At 48.0% G+C, this 25,930-nt stretch overlaps 1 protein-coding gene across 5 annotated transcripts in view; it reads left to right on the forward strand.

The window, feature by feature from the left end:
* Positions 1-25,930, forward strand: part of PTPRA (protein tyrosine phosphatase receptor type A) — a 130,520-nt gene that overhangs the window by 61,137 nt on the left and 43,453 nt on the right. For 3 of the 5 annotated variants that reach the window (XM_080344414.1, XM_080344413.1, XM_080344415.1), the window contains one exon: positions 1,455-1,526. In XM_080344414.1, the coding sequence (XP_080200540.1) occupies positions 1,455-1,526 (72 nt within the window). Of the gene's footprint in view, positions 1-1,454; positions 1,527-5,144; positions 5,467-25,930 lie in introns of all 5 variants that reach the window. The other 2 variants (XM_080344416.1, XM_080344412.1) reach the window with 2 other exon arrangements.

Raw genomic sequence — 25,930 nt, forward strand, 5'->3', positions numbered from 1 at the left:
AAAGCAGACACCTCAACCCAGTTCTCTTTAAAAAGAAATATTGGAAAAGTAGCCCAGCTCTCCTCCTCCCACCACATCCAATGTCTTTTTAATCTGCTCTCTCTCAACTTCTCATAGAATGGAAGCTGAGGTGGGCTGCTCGGGTTAAGCACCGATTTCTGGCGAACTTCAGAGCCAGCGCGATCTCCAGGTGTCGGTGCTTTGAAGCTCCTGCTTCTCTCACACTCGACTAAATGCGCCTTTTTCTTCTCCGTGGAGGTAAAAATCAGCCTCGCGCGCCCATCTGATTGAAGTGCCGAGACTTGTCTGATTGAACCAGCACTCGAGTCAACACTTGAGTAGGATGAAAAGTGGCGAGTGGATCACCCAGGGATCACGTCTGAACTCCGCAGCCGCTTGGCAGATGGCTGGGTCGCATCCTGCCCACGGCTCGGGAGAAGAGATGGCGAGGGGAAAGAAATATTAATTTGGTTAAATAGATTCCGTTCTACATCTAGAAGTGCCTCAGGTCTCTAATTTCATCCTTTGGAGGAGATGGGATTAGTGGAGGGAGGGCTTGGTTCTGCAAGGAGCTGCTGCTGCCTCAGAGCTGATGGGGGTGAAAAATCCAGAGCGGGAGCGATTTGGCTTGTTGTGTAAAAATGGGGATCAGCCAGGAACAGTCTCAACTTTGTGAGTAAAATGCAAGCCCCTGTGATGCGATTTTGCTGATGGAGCGAGGAACCCACATCTGAGAGCTGGTGGGGAGGAAGGTGTTTTGTTCAGAGGTGTGAGGACATCACAAATGTCACCACGGGTCACCCGAACCCCAGGGACAAGCTTCAGCCCGGTCCCTTTAGGACTGAGCTTATCCTATAGCCAGAATCTGTATCCAGAGAGATTTGGGCTTGGGGAAATCTGCTGGTGGCCATCTCAGTGCTACGGGGACACCAGAAGTCCTGGTGACCACCGTGTGGCTTCCTGTCCCCTTCCCTTGGGGTGGAAAAAGTAAAAATACGCTTTTTCCAGTGCCCCAATCACTTGTGTCGGGGTAAATACACATTTGTAGGAGCTCAAGGTTAATATGATACCTTCACAGTAGTAAAAATTACCTACTTCTGTGGACCCTCCTAAACTTTGCTTTGCTTTACTTCAATTTTACTCTGCTCTGACCAGCAGTGCCTGTATGGAGTGAACAGCAAGAGTCTCCTTCTCATCCGGACCCGCAATCACCTGCTGCCACCTCTGCCCCAAAGAGCAATTTCAACCCTGGAAACTCCCATGAATTTGCCTCCTGTGCTTAAAAATTAGTGTCATTTTTTCAAGCTTGTCCCTAGCTTGAGCAATAAGGAAAAGCTGCATTTTGCGTACGGGTAAAACGAAGCGGAAAATAAGCCAAAATACTGTTTTCCGAAGATGTTGCTGAATTTTCGCTCTTTGGTTTTAAAAGCTTTTTTTTGCTTATTTGTTTGCAGGGGGCAGCACTGGAAGAACCTTTATGGGCTCCTAATGACATGCAGGTGGACGATTCACTTATGATCATTAAGGTAGGAAGAAGCGTTTGTTAATTTGGGCATCTTGGCATTTGTCCTCTCCTTGAAATAAAACTGCGCTCGCTGGTGGCATTGGAGGGTTTGGTTCACAGTGACGGCCAAGGCAGCAACTTGTTGTGTTCTAGTGTCCCTTTAAACACAGGGGGAAGGGAAATCTTATTTAAGAACTACCTGGGAATGTAACTAAGTGGAAAAATTCCGACTTCCTCCCCCAAAGGATAAAAAGGTCTGTGTTGGTGCGGAGGTGGAAGGGCCGTGACTCTTATTTGAGAGCACTCAAGCACAGGGATTTTTTTGTTCTGCTGAAACGTAGCGGTTGGGTTGGAATTCAGGTTCTAACTTGCCATCTCAAAAAAAAAAAGCACACCACCACACTAAAAATATGTTTTATTCGTTTATTTTAATCATCTGGAGTTTCTGTGGAAAGCTGGGCTGTCTCCAAATGTGGCAAGACACTGCTCAATTCTTGATTAATGAAGCGGAGGAAAATCCCTGATATTAAAAGCACTAAGTTATTGGCCAAGCTTGGAAAATAAAGTGCAATGTGTGTGGAGTTAAATGTATTTATAAGTAGTTTTTATGATACGTTAACATCTGGATTCTCGCCTTGCTGGGTCGTTTCTGCTGTGATTGTTGTGCTCAGAAGCATCATTGGGGTCACTGCTGGTCTCTGCCTCCTCTTGCTGGAGGAAACATCTTCACCATAGGCACCGTATCGACTCCTAAATGTGAATTGATCTTTCCCCTTGCAGTCAAAAAACCTTCAAAAGCCAACCTGACTTTACTCAGGCAAGAGGACCCTACACATTTCCATTCTACACACTCATAACATTCTGATTTACGAGCTGGAAAAGGTGGTAAAGCTGCCTCTGAGTTCCCACTGGTACCCAAAATGTTGTAAAGCTGGATGCTTTGGAGCCTGGGGAGATGTTTGGTGAGAGCAACGTTACCGACAGCATTTTCTTCTTGCATTTATTCGGACTACAAAGGTGTATGAAATATCAGTGGTGAACGTGGGGTGTGTTTTGTCTATCGTACTTTGCTTTATATCGCAATTATTTACACTTCTTATTAGCACGTGTGGAATTAGGGGTTTGGTTGGTGTTCGGTGTCGGTGGATGGTTTATTGGCTGAGTCGTCGGAGGGAGAGGAGGAAATTCAAGCTGTAACAAGAGCAAATTCCTTCAACACAGGCTTACAGCTCTCAAATGTATTTGTACTTTTTGTCTGGCTTGCGATAAGATGCGCTACTGTGGAATTTGCTCGGAGCGGGGATTTGCATGAATTATTGTTTCTTACAAAATGAACAGCTGTGCAAACTCCCCCCGTGCTCCACGGAACCGCAGCGCCCGCTAGAACGAGGATTTGTGTGCCTGGATGGGGCGGTCAGCAAAAGCCAAATGCTTGGGGGAAGGAAAGGGAATAATGGGAACAAAACCGCTGAGATCAATGGGGAGACTCATTCTGGGCTGCACGATGGCGTCAGGATGTGTGCGTGTTTATTTTATGTGCTGACTTCTTCCCTTCCCATCCCAGCGCAATTTTTTCAAAACCAACATCACGGAATCCCAGAATGTCAGGGGTTGAAGGGCCCTGGAAAGCTCATCCAGTGCAATCCCCCCATGGAGCAGGAACACCCAGATGAGGTTACACAGGAAGGTGTCCAGGCGGGTTGGAATGTCTGCAGAGAAGGAGACTCCACAACCTCCCTGGGCAGCCTGGGCCAGGCTCTGCCACCCTCACCCCCAACAAGTTTCTTCTCAAATTTAAGTGGAACCTCTTTTGTTCCAGTTTGAACCCATTGCCCCTTGTCCTATCATTGGTTATCACCCAGAAGAGCCTGGCTCCATCCTCCTGACACTCCCCCTTTCCATATTGATCCTCATGAATGAGTCCCCCCTCAGTGTCCTCTTGTCCAGCTCCAGAGCCCCAGCTCCCTCAGCCTTTCCTCACACGGGAGATGCTCCACTCCCTTCAGCATCTTGGTGGCTGCACTGGACTCTCTCCAGCAGTTCCCTGTCCTGCTGGAACTGAGGGGCCACAACTGGACACAAGATTCCAGGTGTGGTCTCTCCAGGGCAGAGCAGAGGGGCAGGAGAACCTCTCTGACCTACTGACCACCCCCTTCTAACCCACCCCAGGTCCCATTGGCTTCCTGGCCACAAGGGCCCAGTGCTGGCTCATGGTCACCCTGCTGTCCCCAGGACCCCCAGGTCCCTTTTCCCTACACAGCTGTCTAATAGGTCATTCCCCAACTTATCCTGGAACGTAGGGTTTTTCCTACTCCAATGCAATACTCTACACTTTCCCGTGTTATATTTCATTAAATCATCCTCCCGTTATGGAAAACTCAGGACAGCTACACTTGCAGAATTCAGTTTTGTATTTAGGGTTGATCACAGGAGCTGCTGATTGAAACAGTGAGCCCAAAAAATACATCAAAGATGTGAATAAACAGTCATTACGGATGGTCTCTTGATTCTGCACTTAAGGCATTTCATTTGAAGGGTTTCCCATTCTCGTAGAGAGATCTTTCTGTAAATCACTAATTAAGCAAATTAGCTACAGTGTCATCAGTCTGTCTGCAGAAAGCAAGAAGCTGATGTTTGGAAGAAACCTTCCAGCTGCAGACTCAAAATTATCTAATATTTTAAATTATGGTCTCATAGAAATAGGAAGAGTGCTGAAAGAATTGCTTGAAGTTTGGGTAACTTAAATCCAGATAGAAGGCAGGCTTTTGATTTTACTCAAAAATTCTACACGGATATTAAACCTGTCATCTTCACTTAAAATTTCACTAAATCTCATAACGTTAAATAATTTGCTTGCAATCCTTTATTTTCTTTTCGTAGACAGTAGAAAAGGCCAAGGAAAATACATTGGGATGTTCATCTAAAATACATTGTGTAATGTACTTATTTTCTCAGAAGTTGGTTTTGATAGAGGAGGACGAGGAGGAGAATTTCTTCGTTTTCTAAAATAAACCCCCGTGCCACGGAGAGGTGTAGGTGTGAGCACTGAGACTGGTGGGTCATTGCTGGTCCCACCATTCGTGTGAATGGTCCTGAGCTGGGAGAGCACTGGTTTGTGTTGAAGGCAACAGGAGCGAGATGTGTGATGTGGTGGAGACACGACATTGTGTTCATGGATGCAAATCGTCACCAGATGTGCTCATTCATAATTAACTGTCAGCTGATGCACATACTGGTTGGGCTGTGTGTGTATCCTGGCACCAGTGGGGTTGTGAGCGTGTTGTGGTGTGTGTGGTTGGGGGTAAGTGCTGGCTCACAGGGACGCGCTGCAAGGGGCAGAAAGACCATCCAGGCCTGGAGGTGACGGTCACATCGATACTGGGGCAGTGCTGAGCAGAGGGACGTGTTTTGTTGAGAGGCTGACTACTAAAACCTCATATCTTAGAATCACAGAATCATAGGAGCAACCTGGGCCAGGCTCTCACCACCCTCAGGGGCAACAATTTTCCTCCTTATCTTCCGAGTGGGGGCAGAAGCACCTCTTGGCTTGGTCACTATCTGATGCAAAAGCCACCAAGGTGAAACGTTGCATGACTGGGATGGGTCATAACGCGTCACCTCCTCTTTGCTTCTCCTGCAGTTTGCTCACAGCTACAGCGAGAAGACCAGACTATGGCACCAATGTAATTGTTTGAAGAGCAACCCTTAAGAGAGAGGGTGCAGGATCCAGCCGCTGCGGCTCCTGGTGCCTCCGTGCAGCCTCCCTGCCCGCTCCGCAGGGGACGGAGCCCCGCAGCAGCACCAACACTCCAACGACAAATTAAACTGCAAGTTAATACGGGAACGCATACCAGAGGAACGAGCCAACCACAATTACAGACTCTTATCTCACAGGAAAGATCTTTCAGTTATTGTGGGTAGCGCTGAAAACATCAGCTCGGCGATTGGCACTGCTGGAACCGGTGAGAAGAAAACCACATGTGTCAAGCTCTTCTGCAAATCCATGTTGGCTTGGGTCCCACCTCCCAAAGGATGTTGGCAATGCAGCTGGAAAAGGCACAGGGAAGGATATGGATGGTTTGAAGGCAACAGATAGTTTTGGGTGGGCTGCATCCCCAGCCCCGTGGGCAGCAGGTGGAGGGAGGGGATTCTGCCCCTCTGCTCCGCTCTGCTGAGACCCCCCTGCAGTGCTGGTCCAGATCTGGGTCCTCAGCACAGGACACACATGGACCTGCTGGAGAGGGGCCAGAGGAGCCACAGGAATGACCCGAGGCTGGAACAGCTCTGCTGGGGACAGGCTGAGAGAGTTGGGGTGTTCAGTTGGAGAAGAGAAGCTCTGGGGAGACCTTAGTGCGGCCTTTCTGGACTTAAAAGGGGCCGATGAGAAAGATGGAGACAGACTTTTGAGCAGGGCCTGTTGTGATAGGACAAGGGGTGTGATGGTTTGAAACTAAAGGAGGGGAGATTCAGGCTGGACATGAGGAAGAAATTGTTGTCCTTGAGGATGGTGAGAGCCTGGCCCAGGTTGGGCAGAGAGGTGGTGGATGAACCATCCCTGGAGACATCCCAGGCCAGGCTGGACGGGGCTCTGAGCAACCTGAGCTGGTGAAGATGTCCCTGCTCATGGCAGGGGGGGCACTGGGGGAGCTGGGAATGTCCTTTCCAACCCAAACTATTCTGTGATTCTGTGATTTCCTCCTCTGGTTTCGATCAAAGTCACCAACAGCTTTAGTCCTTCTCAGACCTTTTGCAGTCAGATTCTGGCATTGTTGGTGAGCAGGCTGACCCTTGGAGAGCGTTTTGGAAACGCAGAGATCAGAACCAGAAATCACAAATTATGGTGCTCCTAAATCCCAGAGGCGCTTCTCCCCACCTCCTCCCTATGAAGCTTCAAACTCCTACAGGGAATTGGACATCACAGATGGGAGCTGACCTGGCTGCATGGTCCAAACACCCTGTGTATGAGCTGTTGCACCAGCCGTCGGTACCAAACACATGCTCCAGCGCTCACTGTGGGCTGGGGATATGGAGACATCTGCTTCCAGAAACCACCCTGGGCCACGTGTTGGGACCTGCAGCCCCGACCTGGAGCTGCTGTGTGTAAATACACACATCCACCCTCCATCTTACTTGTGACAACTACCTTCCTGAATAGTAATTCTTACATTTTTTCAGTTCTGCAAGCAGATTTTCCTCTTGCAGGTGTGTAGGAAGACCTCGGGTTTGTGTTGATTCAGCGGAACTATCAGTGCACAGACACCCCCTGCTCTTGCGTCTGAGACGTGTGATTTTTAGTGAAACTCAGTCCTGAAAAACTGACACCAACAACCGGTGTATCTGTTACCTGAGTCAGACAGGAAACTGCACCGAAGTGGTGGTTGCTTGAAAAACATGTTGTTCTGCAGGGTGGAGCAACCACAGCTTCAGCGTGCGGGTCGGTGGCAGCTCTTCGCTGCTCCCGGGGTTCAGGATTTAATGCTGTTTGCTTGCTAAGGTGAAGGGCTTCCTCAGCATCAGGTCTCCGCTGAGATCAAGCAGTGCCAATTACAGCTGAACACAGTTACTGCTGATCCTGGTGGACCTGAATCAATGGGAGCAAGTTTTTTTGTGTCGACGGCCTCAGACACATCTCTGTGTTGATGATGTTTGGTCCCTTGAAAAGGTTGAATTGATCCACATCTCGTTCAGTGAAACAGATCCTTCCAATCAGGGGGACCATAGATTCATTTTGGTTGGAAAAGACCTTTAAGATCATGGAGCTGAACCATTAACCCACCCCCGGCACTGCCCCATGTCCTGAGAACCTCATGTCCGTCTGTCCAACCCTCCAGGGATGGTGACTCCAGCACTGCCCTGGGCAGCCTGTTCCAATGCCCCACAGCCCTTTGGGGAAGAAATTGTTCCCCACATCCAACCTCAGCCTCCTCTGGTGCAACTTGAGGCCATTTCCTCTCGTCCTAACATATTAAGCGATTTAAATGACTTATTCTTACAGCTCAGAATGGATCTGTTTCTGGGCAAGTCGTGTTTCCTAGCTCCAGCCAAGCCTGCCTTGCTCTGATTCATCAATATTCTGTAACAAGATGTGAAGGCGAGTTCCTCGTTGCTGGAGAGTTTATCTGCTCCTGGTCACAACAACTAGAGATAACAAGTTGAAGTGAAGACGTGGAAGGGACAGTGTCCTCGCTCTTTCATCAGGAGGTCCCTCTGAAGGATGGAGTGGCTCTGGGTTGCCTTTATTTTCAATCAGCGGTGCCCATTCCTGATTCTTCAGTGTGTCCTTCATGCTGACGTTAGCTCCTCATTCCCCCCATCCTCACTGTTTTTGGAGAATGTGTTACCCTGCTAACTGATGGTGGAACATAATGAAGAGCAGATGAAGGGTCTTCTGCAACCCCAGCCTTGGGTGGCAGTGGCCTCTTGGTAGCACAGGAGGTTCCATCAGTAATGGCTGCAGAGTTTGATCAGAACCTCGAGTGGAAATGCCCATTAGTAAAATGAGGAGAGGAAATTCAATCAGCTGGGCTTTGGGTTTGTTGATAATGACACGAGCACAATGGCTTTAGTGACAGATTTGGGGTGCATTTCGGGTGATTTCTTTGTGGTACCGAATATAGAGGACACTTAGGCTGGTGGGACTGGGGGAGAACATCCCCTCCCAGTTAATATAAACCAAACTCATGAAATTATAGAATTGCACCCAACAGATTTCCCATGTGCCGTAGACCACATCCAGGTTTCAGGAATACATTCGGTCAGCTGGATGCAGCTCAGCGATGGGATGAGACAGGTCAGCAATTAGTAACACCATTAACTTATTGTTTCTCCTTTCCCAGAACTCAGTTCTCACAGTGTTAAGTGTTTTGTAGTCCAAATACTTGAAGTTCCCTGCTGAAAGTAAAAACAAATATATCAGTCCTATCAGTGTGGAAATCTCCTGTCCTCGGGCTGGCACCGTCACCGGTATTTCCCTCTCTCATTTGACCAATAACTTTTCCTTTAATATTGCTGTCTAAATCTTCTGTGGCTTATACAGTGATAAAAAAGAAAGAAAAGATATATATATATATATGTTACAGGATTTTGGCAAGCGTTATGTGGACCTCTCACAGTTCTAGTCGGCGGTTAGACGGATTTGTCACACTTATATGATAGACGTTTATGATTTATTTGTGGTGAGGAACCGCCGGTGCTTGGTCAGGTACCTGTTCCCTTTTCACACGGAGCCGTTCTGAGGACGAGTAGATATTTGGGTTGTTATTTTTTGTCTGTGGGGATAAGACAGGCTGGAATAACGAATTATTCTCAGAATGTTTGCGAGTGATGTTTTACCCGTGGTGGTCTAAGGTAGGTGCATTTTAGGAGAAATAATATCTGGTAGCAGATAAAGTGCCGCAGCTGGGGAGAGACAGAGAAGCTTTTCATGCGTAAATCCTCCAGTTCTGAGACAAAAAATCATTATCGGGCTTACAAGTTCAGCCACTTGCTCTGAGCTTCGTCTAAATATAATAACACTTGGAGCAAGGGAGAAGACATTTGGTACCCACGGAGCCGAGGGATGCGCTCGCGGGGCAAGGAGGTAAATTATTTCTTGGGGAACATGGAAGGGTTATCCGGGGACAAAGATGGGGGACAGTAAATGAGGGAAACTAGTTGGCAGTGAATTTAATTCCCAAACTAGCTTCTTAAAGGTGTTTTCTTGCTACCCATCAAGTCCGATGTGTTTTCAAGACTACTGCCCGTCCTCATTGTCACCCTGGTGTCTCTGCCAGTTGGCTCCGGTGTAGGGCAGGAGGAGGGTAGTTACTGGGAGAAGCGGACAAAATTTGGGGAAACAAGTGCTGTATTACATGGGGTTTTGCTGCTGCAAGGAGCATTTGTGGGGACGTGGGCCGCGAGCAAACGCTGCAGCTCAGCCGGTTCTGCTCCCGTCTGATGGGCCTTGGTGACTGATTTACCGAGGTCAAGTAGCTCTTTGAAGAGCTGGAGGGAGGGGAAAAGCTCTTCAGAGTAAAATACTTCGAATTTTGATGGGGTTTATGCTGCAATGAAGCTGCGTGTGGCTTCTGTGTGGCTCTTTCCCCACCGCGACGCGGCCCCATGTCCTGACGTGACTGCGTCTCGCTCCACAGATGTTCTTGGCAACCTTGGGTTGAGCTTTGAGGAAGCAGAAGGTCAAGCTGTGGTAGTTGTTGAGGAAGTTTGTAGGTTATAAATTCAGCTAGACCTGGTCCTTAAAAAAAAATTAAAAGAAAATAAGGATTTAATGTGGACTACCTTGTACAGGTGGGTTGGAGAAGTCAACAAGGTTGTGTGAACAAGACCATAGTGCTGAGGAAACCAGATACCCAAGTGCCTTAGCTTTTGGGAAAATAAAAGCTTTATATTTGAGACAAGCCAGTTTTGAGGATTGATTGCTGCTGTGGAATGAGTGGGTATTACAGCATCTAAACTGATATCTGAGCTTCTGAGATACAGGTGTGCCTGAGCAGGAAGGTCCCTGCAGCTGCAGTCCATTTGGGTTTAATTATTGCATTGCACTGCGTACGGGATTCCTCCTCATAGAAAAGAGTCGAGGGCAAACTGCTCTGAGGATGAAGCAGCAGAAAGAACAGAGAATCATAGAATCACAGATGGTTTGTGTTGAAGGGGCCATCAAATCTCCCCCAGTGCCACCCCTGCCACGAGCAGGGACATCTTCACCAGCTCAGGTTGCTCAGAGCCCCGTCCAGCCTGGCCTGGGATGTCTCCAGGGATGGTTCATCCACCACCTCTTGTGTAACTGCTGAAGTTGGGTTGAGGTGGTCGGGAGATAAGTTAATCAGGATCTACTTTGTGTTGGTGCATTTTAATCTGTGCAAGAAGACTGGCGAAGGTGTGTTTGAGGTGTACAGGAGGAAGAAGTTGATGGATGTAGAGCGAGTGCTTGCCGGAATGTCCAGCTTCTCGCTTCCTTCACCCCAGGGATGAACACTGAGTTATAGATTTGGTAGGGCACGTGGTGGGACTGCATAATCAAGACCAGTGTGAGCTTGAAGGGCAGTGGTGGAGTCACCATCCCTGGAGGGGTTGAACAGACATGGAGATGAGATTCTCAGGGACATGGGGTAGTGCCAGGGTCAGGTTATGGTTGGACTCAGTGATCCTGAGCATCTCTTCCAACCCAAATAATTCTATGATCTGGAGGGAAAGAGTTAAATCTGAGCAAAACCCAAATTGTCTGGCAGGGCTGGAGCTCTTCCATGCTTCCCAAAGCAAGAGGAGCAGGTCGGGAACCCCAGGAATCGCTCCTGCGCCTGGGGGTCCCCATGGAGGGCTGTGTCCGGGCTGGTGGCATTGCCTGGGTGTTTTCTTCTGAGTCTGCATCTCCAAATGAACACACAGCCTGAGGCAGCCAGGCAGGACGGGGATTCTGCTTGTGCACTCTCCTCCCACTGCTGGACCAGGTGTCACCTCAATGACACCAGTTACAGTCAAAAAAACAGTGTGAAACTTGAGTTGTGATGGTTCACTGCCTTCAGCTGCAGGGGCACCCACTGTGCACCCCAGGACACTTGCTGCCCTGTCACCGTTTTTAAAACGCTGTTTAGAAAAGGCAGAGCCCGGCTCCTGCAGCACCTGGGGTGCAAGGAGACCCCGACACCCATCCTGCGGGTGCTCCTGCCAATGCTGCCATAGAACAGAGTAATAGAATCATTTTGGTTGGAAAAGACCTTTAAGATCATGGAGTCCAAGCGTTCCCCCACCGCTGGCACTGACCCAGACTGGTTGGGGTTGAAGGGACCTCTGGAGATCATCCAGTCCAACCCACCTGCTCACGCAGGGTCACCAGAGCAGATCACACAGGGTCGTGTCCAGGCGGGTTTGAATGTCTCAGAGAAGGAGACTCCACAGCCTCTCTGGGCAGCCTGGGCCAGGCTCTGGCACCTCACAGGAAACAAGTTTCTCCTCATATTCAGATGGAACCTCCTGTGTTTCATTCTGTGCCCGTTGCCCCCCATTCTGTCACTGGGCACCACTGAAAGGAGTCTGGTCCATCCTCTGATACCCACTCTGGAGATAATTATCAACATAAATAAGATCCCCTCTCAGCTTCTCTTCTCCAGACTGAACAGCCCCAGCTTTCTCAGTCTCTCCTCATAAGAAAGATGCTCCAGATCCCTCATCATCTTTGTAGCCACCGCTGGACTCTCTCCAGTAATTCCTTGTCCTTCTTAAACTGGGGAGCCCAGAACTGGACACAGTTAACAGAACCAAAGAATAATTTTGGTTGGAAGATCAAGATCATGGAGTCCAAACGTAGCCCACCCCTGGCACTGCCCCATGTCCTGAGAACCTCATGTCCGTCTGTCCAGCCCTCCAGGGATGGTGACTCCAGCACTGCCCTGAGCAGCCTGTTCCAATGCCCCACAGCCCTTTGGGGAAGAAATTGTTCCCCAGATCCAACCTCAACCTCCCCTGGCGCAACTTGAGGCCGTTTCCTCTGCTCCTGGTGCTTGTTCCTGGGGAGCAGAGCCCGACCCCCCTGGCTCCAAGCTCCTTTCAGGCAGTTCAGAGATCAGAAGGTCTCCCCTCAGCTCCTGTTCTCCAGCTGAACCCCCCAGGTCCCTCAGCTGCTCCATCACACTTGTGCTCCAGCCCCTCACCAGCTCCATTCCCTGCTATGGGGGCTCAGCTCTGCTGTTTCACAGCTCTGACACACGTTGTGCATCATCAAGATTTGTTTCTTCAAGCGACCGATCGCAGGAAATGAATTTTCTGCTCCTCCGCTGCCACCCCCAGCTCCCAGTGCCGGGCTCGGGTTCCATCAGCAGCACTGAAACCACCCTCGGCTCTTACGGTGGGAACGCCAACAGGTATCCACAGGCACAGATGTGAACTGGGACGCCCAGTGTACCACTGGTTTTGAGCCAGCTTCGCCTTCTCTTGGTGGCTTCTTGGTTATGCTGTTTTGCTTCAGACACAAATCTATTCAGTCCTTGTACTAAACACCAGCCAAAGGCTCCATTGAAACTTATTTAACAGCAATTCCTTTATTTTTACATGCTTTAATAGGGCCTGGGATGTATCATTTGGGAAGATGCTTTATTGAGATGTTGGATGGCAACTCGCTTTCTCCTCTGCATTAACTGTTTTAAAACATCAACTCCCTGGTTCGATTTTATTTGCCCTTTAATAAAAAAAAGATAATATCTACTAGAGATGAGTTTATTTCTCCCTCAGGCAGGTGTTTAAGAGTTCTCATTGTTTTTAAAGCAGCTGTTTCTGTGCTTTTTGAGCGGCTGTCAGCTTGCTGAAGACGATGATTAATTATCAAGCACTTAATTGAAAACACGGTTGAAGTGATGTGATTCAGATCATCGCTGGGATGCTCAGGATCACTTTTGGTCCATGTACGGTGCTTGGAGCATCACTGCACAAAAGCATCCCTGTATTTTGAGCGTTGGCAGGGGGAGATGCTCTTCCTCAGCGGTTCACGTCTTGCTTGCAATGAAATGACTTTATTTTCTTGTGCATAATTTTAATCAACTTTTCTCAGTCACAGAAGGGAAGCAATGTCATGAACTTGCTGCTTCTCCTCACCACGAGCCAGATTTAAAAGGACCTTTGAAAACCTGTCCTCTGCCTTTCAGCAGATTGAATTATATCCTCCGCACACCTCTTCTTATTAACAGATTGAGAAAGCAAACCAAGGCTTTTCAATAGACATCGCTACTTTCTTCGCTCTGAGCTCATCTCAAGTGCAAAATACCTTCTGCGCAAACAACACTAAGCAAAAGTAACGAGGGCGAACGCCTTTTTATGGGACAGAAAACAAATTGACTTTGGGAAAATGGGAATGTGGCATTGGTTGGAGCAAGAGTGATGGGGATGGTTCCATGTGGCCTCAACAGACATCTGCAGAACCCGACGTCAACGTGAATTCCCCTTTGCCGTGACTCTGCTTTTAATTAAAAAGTCAGGACTCTAGAGGACTCACTGAAGAGCTTTGGTCGATTTTATGCTGAAATGTTGGTAGTTCTCATTCCTTCCTTGTATCTGATTCTTTCATTCAGGTTGTGAATGTGGTTTTCTCCAAACCAGGGACACGCACGGGATGGGGTGATGACTGGAAATGCAAAGCTCCCAGCAGGACAAATTTCAGACCCTTCCCACTGCTCATCTGCCACGGTCTTCATTCTTGGGAGCAAAAACATGGAAGAATTTTCTGTTATATAATTTTAAACATATATTTGGAGTGTCTCATACCACAAGTTTTAGGGTTTTATTTTTTAATCAGGCTTTCATGTCTGTATTCGGTAAAATATGCTACTTTTTATGCATTTATACTTGTGACTTTCATTTCGTGCCTGAACCAGTTCCGATGTGAATTTTCCAAATTTTCTGGTTTTGGGGAGGAGCAAAGTTATTTTTTCTCACCAGCCTACACGGCATTTAATCCAACTGGAACATGTGGCTGCTTTTATACAGAAAACAACACCCTGTCTTTGACAAACTCTGCCCTACGGGACTTGAGGAGTTAAAGCCGATTGAAGAGGTTGGCTCAGATCTCCTGACGGGGATTCCGGGGCTGTGAGCTACAAGCTGTTTGTGCTTAAAGATGCTGCTTCTATTTCAGTAGGGAAGTGTCCATCATCCACAAGTGATTCTTCCCACGAGCTGCACTCTCATCACAGAATGTGTCTTGATCATAAAATCATGGAATCACAGCATGATTTGGGTTGAAGGGACGTTCATAGGTCATCCAATGCCACCCCTGCCATGAGCAGGGACATCTTCACCAGCTCAGGTTGCTCAGAGCGCCGTCCAGCCTGGCCTGGGATGTCTCCAGGGATGGTTCAGCCACCACCTCTCTGGCCAACCTGGGCCAGGCTCTCACCACCCTCAGGGACAACAATTCCTTCCTCATGTCCAACCTGAATCTCCCTCCTTTAGTTTAAAACCACCACCCCTTGTCCTGTTGTAACACACCCTTCTAAAAAGTCTGTCCCCATCTTTCTTATGGGCCCCTTTTAAGTCCGTAAAGGCTGCACTAAGGTCTCCCCGGAGCTTCTCTTCTCCAGCTGAACACCCCAACTCTCTCAGCCTGTCCCCCAGCAGAGCTGTTCCAGCCTCGGGTCATTCCTGTGGCTCCTCTTGCCCCTCTCCAGCAGGTCCATGTGTGTCCTGCGCTGAGGACACAGCACTACAAGTATCCCATCAGCCAAAAAACGCCAGGGATGTATTTATTTGATTTCAATAGGCTGGGATGCAGTGAGGCCCCGCGTTAGCAGGGGCAGGGTGCTGCTGGTTAATAAACCCCTCAGACACGTGAGGATGTGCGAGGGATTTCTGGACGCAGCTGGTGTCACTGGGAAAGCACCGAATACACAACCGTTCCCCCATAGCCAGGGATGTGCTCATGAACTGAAATGCAGGCTTTAGCGATGCTGTGAAGAATGACGCGATTTCTCCCCTGAAAAATAATATAAAAGGAGAGGGGAGGTAGGCAGGGGCTGAAGAAACACCCATACGGTTACATTTCCATCACTGTCATTATCTTCCATCGCTGTCATTATCTTCCTCACGCGGATCGAGACGAGTCAAGGTGGAAGGACAGAAACCTGGCTGGGTGGTTGGGTGACCCATCTCCACCAGCCGAGAACCTTGATGACCCTGTTTCTCTTATCTCAGCATCATACACACTGTCCTCACCGCTATTTCTAGGCGGATTTACGAAGCCGCTGAAGTGCTTTAAGCAGCATTTGAATATTCCAGTGAGTATTTATCTGCAATTAAGATCTTTTGAAAACATGCTGAAACGTGAGCCATCGGCTGAGTGCTGCTTCCCTTTCTGACAGGCTGGCTAAAAAACCATGTTTTCAAAGTCTTTTGTCCCTATGGATTAGGACCATGTCCATTTTCGTTGCACAGGGGATGCACCGAAGCATCTGGGATGGTGCAGAAGCCGTCGCAGCCCTGGACAAGCAGCAGCAAGTCCCATCTCTGCAAATTTCCAGCCTCTCCAGTGCCTTTTGTGAGATGGCACCAGCATTAATACTTCAAAGAAAGGTGTCAGAAATGCAAAAATGAGCAATTAAGGATTAATCTGCTTGTGGGGATGGGTATCTGCCTCCCCCTCCTGATTGCGCTGTAAATTAGTGCTTGACTGGAGCCCTGTCGTGTAGCTATTTATACCTTGAAGGTTTGAATTATAGCTCTGTAGATTGTATCGTCCCTTTGTTTAATCCTTTTTCCTTTCTTCTGTCATGCTTTTGACCTCGGTGATTTTCAAAGCCGCCAGATTCGCTTCCTATGGTTTTCTTGTGATGGTATTTGTATCCAGGAAAGGGGAGGAGAATTAAATGGCTTTTTCTGTACCATTTTCTTTTCCCTAACGCTCTCCTTTACTCATTTCCTCATTCGACCACCCAGCCCTTTTGTTTTAACCTTTTCAGAGGTTTTCATCTCCCAACCTTTCTAGGACTTTATATTTTCCAGGGCTAGGGGTGAATATTGCCCACTATGAGCTTGAAGTTTTCACTAGAACATTGCGAAGGGAAAGTTGCTGCCACGCACCTTCCCATGTGTCGGACCTGCACCTCTCCTCCGTTATCCCCCACCGAGGAACCAGCGATGCGAGTGAGGGTATTGTTGCCGTTGGGTTTATTGGCTGCGATTTTGCAAATAAGCGCTTTATAATCACTTCCTCGCCGCGCCTCGCGGCCAAGAAAGGGAGACGCACAGCCAAGGAAGGGCCGGTGCTCCGGCTTTCCCTTCGGGTTTGCGTTTCCTATTTCCCAGGCTCCTTTCTTTTAGACTTGTTGGAGGATGTAGAATATATATTTAGTCTTACAGATCTCTATAAGTCGCATTTTAAACAAATAAAAAAGCCAGAATTAGCCCCAGAGCGGTGACTGAGGCCGTTCCTGGCTCTTTGCTCCATCGCAATTGGGATGTTCCCGGACTTCCCATCCAGGAGAAGCCATCAGAAAAATAAAGGGCACAGGAGATGCAGACACGCTGAGGTCAGCTGAATATTTTAAACCATTTGACGATGGTGTACAAGAGTGGGAAATGAACTTTGCTGCTAATGCAAGCGGATAGTCCCTCCGAAGCTCGAGCTTCCCTCCCATCCCTCTCAATGGGGATTCCTACCTCGAGCAGCCCTCCCACCAAAAACGCCTCCTTTGGCTTTCAGGCCCTTATATAGCAAGGGTTTTTTTATTTGGCAAAGCGCTGGAAGGAATTTTGCACGTGGTTAAATGTTTTAAACAAGAAGGAATGACGATAGTTCTTGAACACAAGCGTTGACCATTGAAGCTTGAAGTTGAGCTGAGCTGGACATGGGCCGCAATGAGGATGGAAGCAACAGGAACACTTGCATGATGGGAAAAGCCTTTAATTATTTATAATTAATCAAGGCTGAATGCATAGCCTCTAAAAGAGAGGCCATTGCTCGTTAACATCCAAACATTAGCACATCAAGCCACGTCAAGTCGTGTAGGTGAACCCAAGAGAGCAATTCCAACCATTTGCCATCATCTTTCCTGTCATTTCTTTTTTAATCTTTTCCATGGAACACTTGCATTTAAGTTGATAATGAAGAGAAACCTTAAAAGTGTAAGCTGAGAAAGTATCGAGTCTTAATTGTGATACTCAATTATTAGCGTGCGTGATAATTAATAGCATGGTCAGCGGGACAAGGGCAATGATCCTTCCCCTGTGCTCTGCATTGGGGAGGCCACACCTGGAGTGTTGTGTTCAGTTCTGGGCCCCTCAGGTCGGGAAAGAGATTGAAGTGCTGGAGCGGGTCCAGAGAAGAGCAACAAGACTGGGGAAGGGACTGGAACACAAGCCCTATGGGGAGAGGCTGAGGGAGCTGGGCTTGTTTAGTCTGGAGAAGAGGAGGCTCAGAGCTGAGCTCAGCACTCTCTAGAACTACCTGAAGGGCAGTTGTAGCCAGGTGGGGATTGGGCTCTTCTCCCAGGCATCAGCAATAGGACAAGGGGCCATGGGCTTCAACTCTGCCAGGGGAAATTGAGGCTGGAGATTAGAAAGCAATTATGTGCAGAGAGAGTGGTCAGGCATTGGAATGGCTGCCCAGGGAGGTGCTGGACTCACCGGCCCTGGAGGTTTGTAAACTGAGATTGGCCATGGCACTTAGTGCCATGATCTAGTCAATGGGCTGGAGTTGGACCAAGGGTTGGACTGGATGATCTCTGAGGGCTTTTCCAACAAGGTCGATTCTGTGATTTACTTTCCGTTTGTGTTGGTTGGACAACTCAGAGGCAGGAGCCTAAAGTAGCGACACGGCTCTTAGATCCTATGGGTAATTCTTTTATTAAAGTGTAAGAATTTCCACTAGGATTAAGCCCCAAAATAACCAAACCAACTTAGCATGGTTAGTGCAAGAGCAGCCTGTCAGACAGGTATATCTGGGTGTCAAATCCTATATTGAAAATTATGGGGGAAAGGCACTGGCAGATTGGAGTTGATTTTTCCAATCAAGGCTTTAATTAGGATATTTTCAGTCGAAGCCATTGCGTTTATTAGGCCGTTTACTGGTATACGCCATAACCATAACCTGGTGGATATTTGGGAGCTTGTTTGTCTCTTGCAGCTCTTCCAATTTTGGGGGGAAAGATCCTGTTTCTATTGGAGCAGCATTGCAGACCCTGGTCCTTCTTTTTCCAACCTGCCACCTGCAATTTTCACAGAATTCAGCCTTTCTCCTCCTCAGTGTATATTCAGTGTATTTGTGGGAAGAAGTGTATTTGAGCCTGTTATGGTTTAAGGCAAGGTGGCAATAAACCGTGCCAGACGCTCCCTGTTATCCCCTTTACCTCCCACCAACCCTTCCTTTAGATTGGAAAGATGATTGGAAAGATAAGAGGAAAGGAAGAGAGACTTAGCCTTCAAGTTGGAGAGTTTCAAAGGGTTTTACTAATGCTACTAATAAATAGAGAATATATATAGAAAATATACAAAGCCAATGTCAAGTGCTGGGTGCGGAGCTGCGTCCCTCAGCAGCAGAGCTGGGGCTGCGGGGCTGGTGGCTCCAGCAGCTGCAGCTCAGGCCCCGGCAGTCACGGGCGGGACTGCACAGCAAAGCGGGACCTGGGTGCGGGATGCAGGGCCTGAGGGCTGTGGGTCACAGACAGACAGACAGACAGACAGGGGCCTCTCCAGATGCCGGCCATGGGCGAAGAGAGTGACCCTGTGATCACCCTCTTATATAGGGGTATGATGATGATGGGATGGAACACTTCCACTGGTCAGCTCTAGTCACCTGTTCCATCCACCCCTCCTCAAACACGCCCCCTCACAACGGAACGGGGGAAAACTTACCAGTCTTTCTTGGCTACCATAGTAATAAATCTAAACACGAGCTTCTTCAGCATCCCGTTGGTCTCTTATCAGCACCGAGTGCAGCATCCGAGGATAAATATGCAGGTTAAAACTCAGAGAGGTACAGGCACCTATAAGAACTGAGCTGAAAGAAACATCACTAAAAGAGAACCGGTCTTGTTTTTAACAAAACCAGGACAGTGCCCACTGCAGAAAAGCCAATTATTGGATGAACCCAGATCCGGAGTTAAGAATATTCATCGAGCAAAGCCGGTGTCGTAACCTGCGTTTTGACCCGCCAGCAATCAGGCTGCTCTGATGGGACGGGTTCCCTTATCCCACCCTTCCTCCTTTTTTTCTCTGCTTTCCTCCCCAAAAAAATGAGGTGGGGGGGGGAAGGAAAGCAAAGTAACTTGTGCAGATAAAAGGGAGGTGTAATTATGAGCAGTGAGACCAATTTAAAAATGGAAGATTTCAGAGAGACTCAGCCTTTCTTTGACATATTGGGCTTTTCTTTTTTCATAAAGGATAAAAGAAACATAATTTATTCCTGAATTGTAATTCCTTTTTGGTATGAATCTGTTTAATTAGCGTAGTTCATAAATGCACAGACGCAGGGGAGATGGGGGGGCTGCAAATTAAAATGAAGAAGGTTTCCAAAGGAACATCTTGCTGGCAGTGAGATGCTTGATGCTGCGGGGAGATATAATATCCCAGGAGAAAAGGTGGAAACTCCGACGCTTTGGACTTTCATAAGAGTAGATGGAGGAATTTGGGAAGTTTCTCATAGTGGTGGGTAGGACACAATGATCTAATCGATCTCTCGCCTCTCCAGTTCATATGGTTTTCATTTCCTTCTGCCGAGAGGTGGGGATGGGATGGGAGGTGGTATCAGGGGTTGGTCATTTGTTGCAGAGTTAATATGTTTTTTCTGGGCTTTGATTGTGCTACTCCAAAATATTTTAAGTTAGAAAGGACTTTTTAGCGTTGCTCTGAGGATTTCAAGCTGTGTAAGGGTGTAACCATCTGAGCGATTATTGCTCTTCAGCTTCCCTGAAGTCACAATTGAGGCAAGTCCCAAAACTGTCTTGTATCAATAGAGTGGCAGCGCAGGAGCTTAGTAACCAAATACTCTTTCACTGAGATTTTAATTGCGTTTTCATTGCTTTCACACACAAGAAATCCTGTTTCCTATATGGTCCGTACTACAGAGCTCTGAGAACGGGTCAGAAATCATAGAGTCACAGACTGGCTGGGGTTGAAGGGACCTCTGGAGATCATCCAGTCCAACCCACCTGCTCACATAGGGTCACCAGAGCAGATCACACAGGGTCGTGTCCAGGCGGGTTTGAATGTCTCAGAGAAGGAGACTCCACAACCTCTCTGGGAGATGTTTATAGACATTGATAAGATCAAGGTGAGTCAGAATGTAGCTGGCCAAGAACACTTTATTCACCTTCTCTTCAAACCTTGGTTGACCATGCAGGCTGGTGTTGAGAAAACCTTTTGAAGCTTGTTGGGGTTTAACCTGCTCGTAACGGTAAATTATGTGGTTAATGCCTCTTGATGTGTTGCGGCTGAATCGTGGCTTGAAGGTCACAACTGGTCTACCACCAGCTTTATTTAACTACCGACGTGGTTGCTCTTTCTGTTGATGGGAAGAAAAACAAGAATATGTGATTGTGCGTGGATTTCCAAGGAAAAACTGAGGGACCTGAGGACAAGTTCTTTCCTTTGCCACCAAGATTGACATGTCATGGTGGAGGAGATGGTTGTAGGACCTGGGAGGAGGGAAGAGGTGGGAGAGGAGGCTGTGTGCAGCTTTTGGGAAGAAGATGGATTAAAGTTTGGGTTGGTGATAAACGTGAAGGTTGTTCTTGGGGCAAAGATAGTTGGAGCAGGGAAGATTAGGACTGTAGAGCCTCAGGTGAAGGAGAAACTGAAGTCTCTTGGATCTGCAGCGTGGTCCAGCGGTAGGATGTTGGATTTGGGTGTTCAACCTAAGCCCAGTAAGGCTTGTGTGTAAAACCCGTACAAGGAAACCTTGTGTTTTAGCCCAAACAGAAGAAAAATTATCCATTACATCCCCAAATAGGAGCAATATCTGCGTGCGGTTCATGGTTACGTTTGTCCTTGAAACATGGGTACGTGTAAACACAGTTCCCACGTGTCTGGTTTTGAGGCCGTGTAACTATCATATCCATCTTTATTGGATTCTGGGCTACAAGGGCTCATATTCCCTCATTTCAAATGTGAAAAATGGAACCACAGAGTGTTGACGTGACCACCTCTGCAGCAAGACGCGCTCAGAGAATCTTCATCCCCTTCCACAGTGCAAGCTCAGGTTTCTCCTGGATCGGTTTTTCTCCCTTGTATCAAATTTTGCTCCCGGTTTAAGATTTATATTAAAAATAACAACACCACCAATGGAAATGCTGCTTCGGTGCTTTCCTCTTAAATTACCTATTCACTTCCAGGCCAGGAGCTGCAGCTTTGCCACCACTTGAGACCCAAAATGCAAATAGAACTGAGATCCCATAGAAATCAGCCCATCTACTTTCTGATCGATGTGTGGAGAAGGCGTACAAAGGGAAAGCCATCATCAAATACACTGAAACTTGGCAGAAAATAATGAAGCAGTTGCGGGCTGCTCTCACATTGATGGTTTGAGTGAGTCGGTGTGATTTCTTTGGTGCGTTGCTTCAATTTAGTTAATGCTTCGCAGCATAATGGTAATTTCTTTAGTTATTTCAGTTCGTATCAAAACTACAACACAATACAGACAGATTTTTTCCCCTGATAACACTTTTCACCAAGGTTTCCTTTTATCCTGCAACTTTTAAATAACTGACCCGCTGGCTCTTTGCTTTTATTGTACTTGGGATATTATAAACGTAGATTGTTTTGTAAACCACTAATTTTAGACACATCCCCATGCTTATTGTTCCCTTTATTGCGTTTTAGTTTAATACCATGGCAAAACCTCTACAGGAGAAGCGGAAATCATCTGTGTCCTGAGGCTTTTACGTCTCGACTGGATGGAGGGCAAGAAAACACAGCCAGAGGAATCGCCCACCAGGATCTTTTAGAATCACTTTACTTTCCTATAGCAAAAATTCACAACTCATTCCCTCCCCCATAATATGAAGTGGCAGAAATTGGACAAAAATCATAAATGTACCTATATTAAATGAGAAGCAGCTTTCCAAGCCAGTAGGTATATATAATAGCCGACACGGGCATTACAGATACAATTGAGTTGCTAAGGCAGGGCTTTCCAATAGCGCCTTGTATAGCCCCGTATCGTCTAATTATTCCGCTTCGGTGTAAGTTAACAATGAAGAGAAGAGAAAAGCTTGGCAACCCGTTTGCTTAGAGGGGTCGATTTATCCCGGCTTTTTGTGGGCCGGTGTAATTTTAGGCTTTTACGGGGCGGGTAACACCATCCCGCCCACAGGAACGCATCCGAAAATAGGTCAGGAGGGGATGGAGCGTGGAGAATGGTGCCACAATCCTACCTTACTCAATGGGAATTCATTTTTTCTTGAAGGAAATAAGATGGTTTTGTCCTTATTCACCCGGTTTGTAATAAAACTAAGTGGGTCAGTCGGACAACAGCTCATGACAGCGGCGCGTTTCGGTGTGATGCATTGGGGATGGGAAGGTTCACAGAGCCTGGGATTAATGTTACTTCAGCAACAGCAAGGACTAACGTCTTTTTTCCGTCAACAGAAGCTTCTGACAATTTATAGCGGGTTTTTCACCTTTCTGAAGATTATTTTGATATACTGGGCTTGTTTGGCGTGGATTATAAACAACCTGTGGGGCTGTTTGTCGGCTCCAGCATTTTTGGGTGACCTTAGATCTCGTCTTTGGAAGCAGTTTAATCCCCGTAAGATCTAAAAAGAAGCATCTCAGTTTTCTTTCCTTCCGTATTTCCCAATGCTGTGAGGAACTTCAGCTGCGGGGCACGGTCGAGGGTTTGGCACCCAATAATGGGGTGAAATTCCTCGTTCCTCCTCTCCCCACCAACAGGCTACTAATTACCAACCAGAACATGGGGGGACACTGAAAGACGGAGCGTTGGCAATCAGGTGCCGAGGTAAATATAACTTGGGCCCTGCCTTTGTCTACCTCAAGGCCACCATCATTACACGAGGAGTCCTGCTTGAATAAGATTATATGGCCCAAGGTTGACAGATGCCTTTGAACACTTGTGAGCAAGCGATGCAAAACCTTGGTATAGGAGCAAGCAGAACCTGGGACTGTCCTCCCAGAGCTGATAAAGACTATTGAGGATCCAAAGGATCCCTAAAAAGGGAGTAAAATTCCACTTCTCTGCCTTAACGTGTAGCTCCCAAAACCACATGGGAGATAGATGGATGTGTAGAGATGGTAAGAAGTTGCGTTGGAAACCTTTAGTTCGCCTTCCACCCAAACCACAGACGTTGATGGGCATGGGGACAACCAAATGCCAGAAGTGCTTTTCATTTTGCAGACTTACTGGGGAAAAGGACGGGAAAAAGCGGCCGATTGTGTTAGTCGGTTGTGCGGGAATGCTGGGGCTCGGCTCAGCGGGACTTTGCTCCTCGTGATTGCTTCACTTCCCCAGTCGAGTTTCTTTTCATCGAATGCAACCAAAGGGCTTCCAGGGTATGACTTGAACTCCAGTTTTCCTCTTCCAGTAAAACATGAGGGTCATTTGAAGACGACTGGTGTAACAACTTTTAAGTAGAAGCAGGAGGAGCTCACACTTGCATTTTGTCACCCAGTTCTTTCATTAATCCAAACTTAGGTCTTTTTATCTCTCCTTCCTCTGCTTCTCATCATCTTCTGCCCTGGTGCTTGGGTTTCATGGCCAGAGGCTCCAGCACAAAGGAGCGACCCCTCAATTTGCTCGGCCCCTGTACCCGTTAACACGTCTCTTTGCAGCCACCTCTCCACTCGCTGCCCTTTTGCATGAGGCCCAGGAGCCTCCTTTGATCCTTGCACTGGTTTCCTTAATAAAAAGGGGTGGAAAGAAGCTGAACAACAACTCCCTGGGGTCAGGAGAGGGAAGGTGGGCGCACAGCAAGACACACACCAAAAAAAATGGAAACAATAGCTGAATCTGAAGCTTCTGTGCGGTGAGGAAGGATGGAGATGCTGGTTAAGACCCAAGGCTGGGACTCGGGACACCTCGCGGTCCTTGGCTGCCCAGCTTGTCACCTGCTTCCCAGCCAGCTCCCTGGTTGCCATCATGATGCTGAGAAGCTCCTCCTGCCGCAGGGCTGGTTTGGGGAATACTTTGCCCCGGGGACTTGCTTGGTGTGAACAAGAGGAGCCGAATTTCCCTTCTCCTTCCCCTCCGAGTCCTCTGATTGCCGTGGGGCTTGTGCAATTACATGGTTCCGTGTGTTCCTGGACTTGTGTAACTCACCTCATTACCCGCCGAGCTGTGAACCCCACAATTTTGATGCGCCGCGTTGCAGCTCTTGTAATATCTCAAGTCTTTTGAAATGGAAAAGAGGCAAAAAATGCCCCGCGTGCAGATGCTGCTGGGCTGTGAGGACCTTGTGTGACCCAGGGACGGTGCTGGGCGGTGGGGACAGAGCCTGCTCCAGGTGGGGCTGTGGGCATTCTCCGAGGGGTTGGGGATCACACCGTGGTGGATGCCAGGAGCCAGCAGTGGGACCTCTTGACAAGCTGCTTAATGTTTCTGTAGCTGAGTGCGGCATCTGTGTGGAATCATAGAATGGTTTGGGTTGAAGGGACCTTCCCAGCTCCCCCAGTGCCCCCCCTGCCATGAGCAGGGACATCTTCACCAGCTCAGGTTGCTCAGAGCCCCGTCCAGCCTGGCCTGGGGTGTCTCCAGGAATGGAAGATGGTGATGATTTGACGTACCTTCTCTACTTGGATTATGAGTGCTGATCTTTACCACACCTTCATCAGAGAGATCCAAAATAGCTGGCAATGGTGCCTGAGCCCACCAATGACCTTTGTTAGAGCTGCCTTCTGCTGCTTGATGTTGGAGCTAGTGAGGGTCATCTTGGAGGGGCTACATGCCGGAAAAGCAGCATGGAGATATTGTGGTGCTAATTCACAGAATCACGGAGTGAAGGGACATCTGGAGCTCACCTGGTCCAACCCCTCTTCTCAAGCAGGGCCACCAAGAGCCAGTGGCCCAGGACCATATCTAGATGTGTTCTGAAGATCTCCAAGCATGAAGACTCATTCCACAGCTTCTGTCCATGTTAAAAGTTCCCCAGCACCACAGTGAGACCTAAGTAGGGAAACTGAATGAGAAAAGAGAGAACAAAGATGCTGAGGGGCATTGGTTGCCCCTTTGGTTGGGGATCACACCAGAGGCTTAAACCATGTTCACTGCAGTTGCACTGATCATCTGGGAAGCTCCTCCTTGGTGGCTGAGCTGGTTCCACCCTCGTGTGTGGACCTACCGAAGGAGCAGCGTGTGCAACTCTTTGATGTGATGGAGTGAAAATACTACCCAGGTCACACTGAGTCCACCTGGGAGATCTTCTTTCCATAGACCAACAGAGCAGTAACCCTGTGAGGACACTTGTGCTTGGGGGGTTTCTCTGCTACTTTCTCAGAGAGTTTTCCATTGGTGAGATAAACTAATCAGTCATAGCTCGAAAAATCAAATTATCTCAGAGCAGTAAGCCATATCTTGTTGAATGGATCCATCCGTTTGCTCCACACCTTATCAGCACAACTAAAGGCTTTGGGATCTTTATTTCTGGAGGGGTTTAAAGAGCGTGTAGATGAGGTTCTTAGGGATATGGTTTAGTGCTAGAGCCAGGTTATGGTTGGACTTGATGATCTTGAGGGTCTCTTCCAACCAAAATGATTCTATGATTCTTTGCTGGAGATGACCTCTCTGTCTTCAGCCTTCCTACCGACCTTCCCAGTGAGGAATCCAGCTCTCCAAGGCTGAGCGCATCCTTGGTTGGCAGGGAGGTCCAGTTGGGTTTGGGTGCTTTGGGCATCGTGTCTGATGTGGTTGAAGGATGATGGTTGATCAATCCCAGGGCTGGCTGCTTGGGGTGGGACCATCTGCCTGGTCCTCAAACCCGAGATCCCAAATCAGGTACT

This window comes from Nesoenas mayeri, assembly GCF_963082525.1.
Source record: "Nesoenas mayeri genome assembly, chromosome: 4".
Lineage (NCBI taxonomy): Eukaryota > Metazoa > Chordata > Aves > Columbiformes > Columbidae > Nesoenas > Nesoenas mayeri.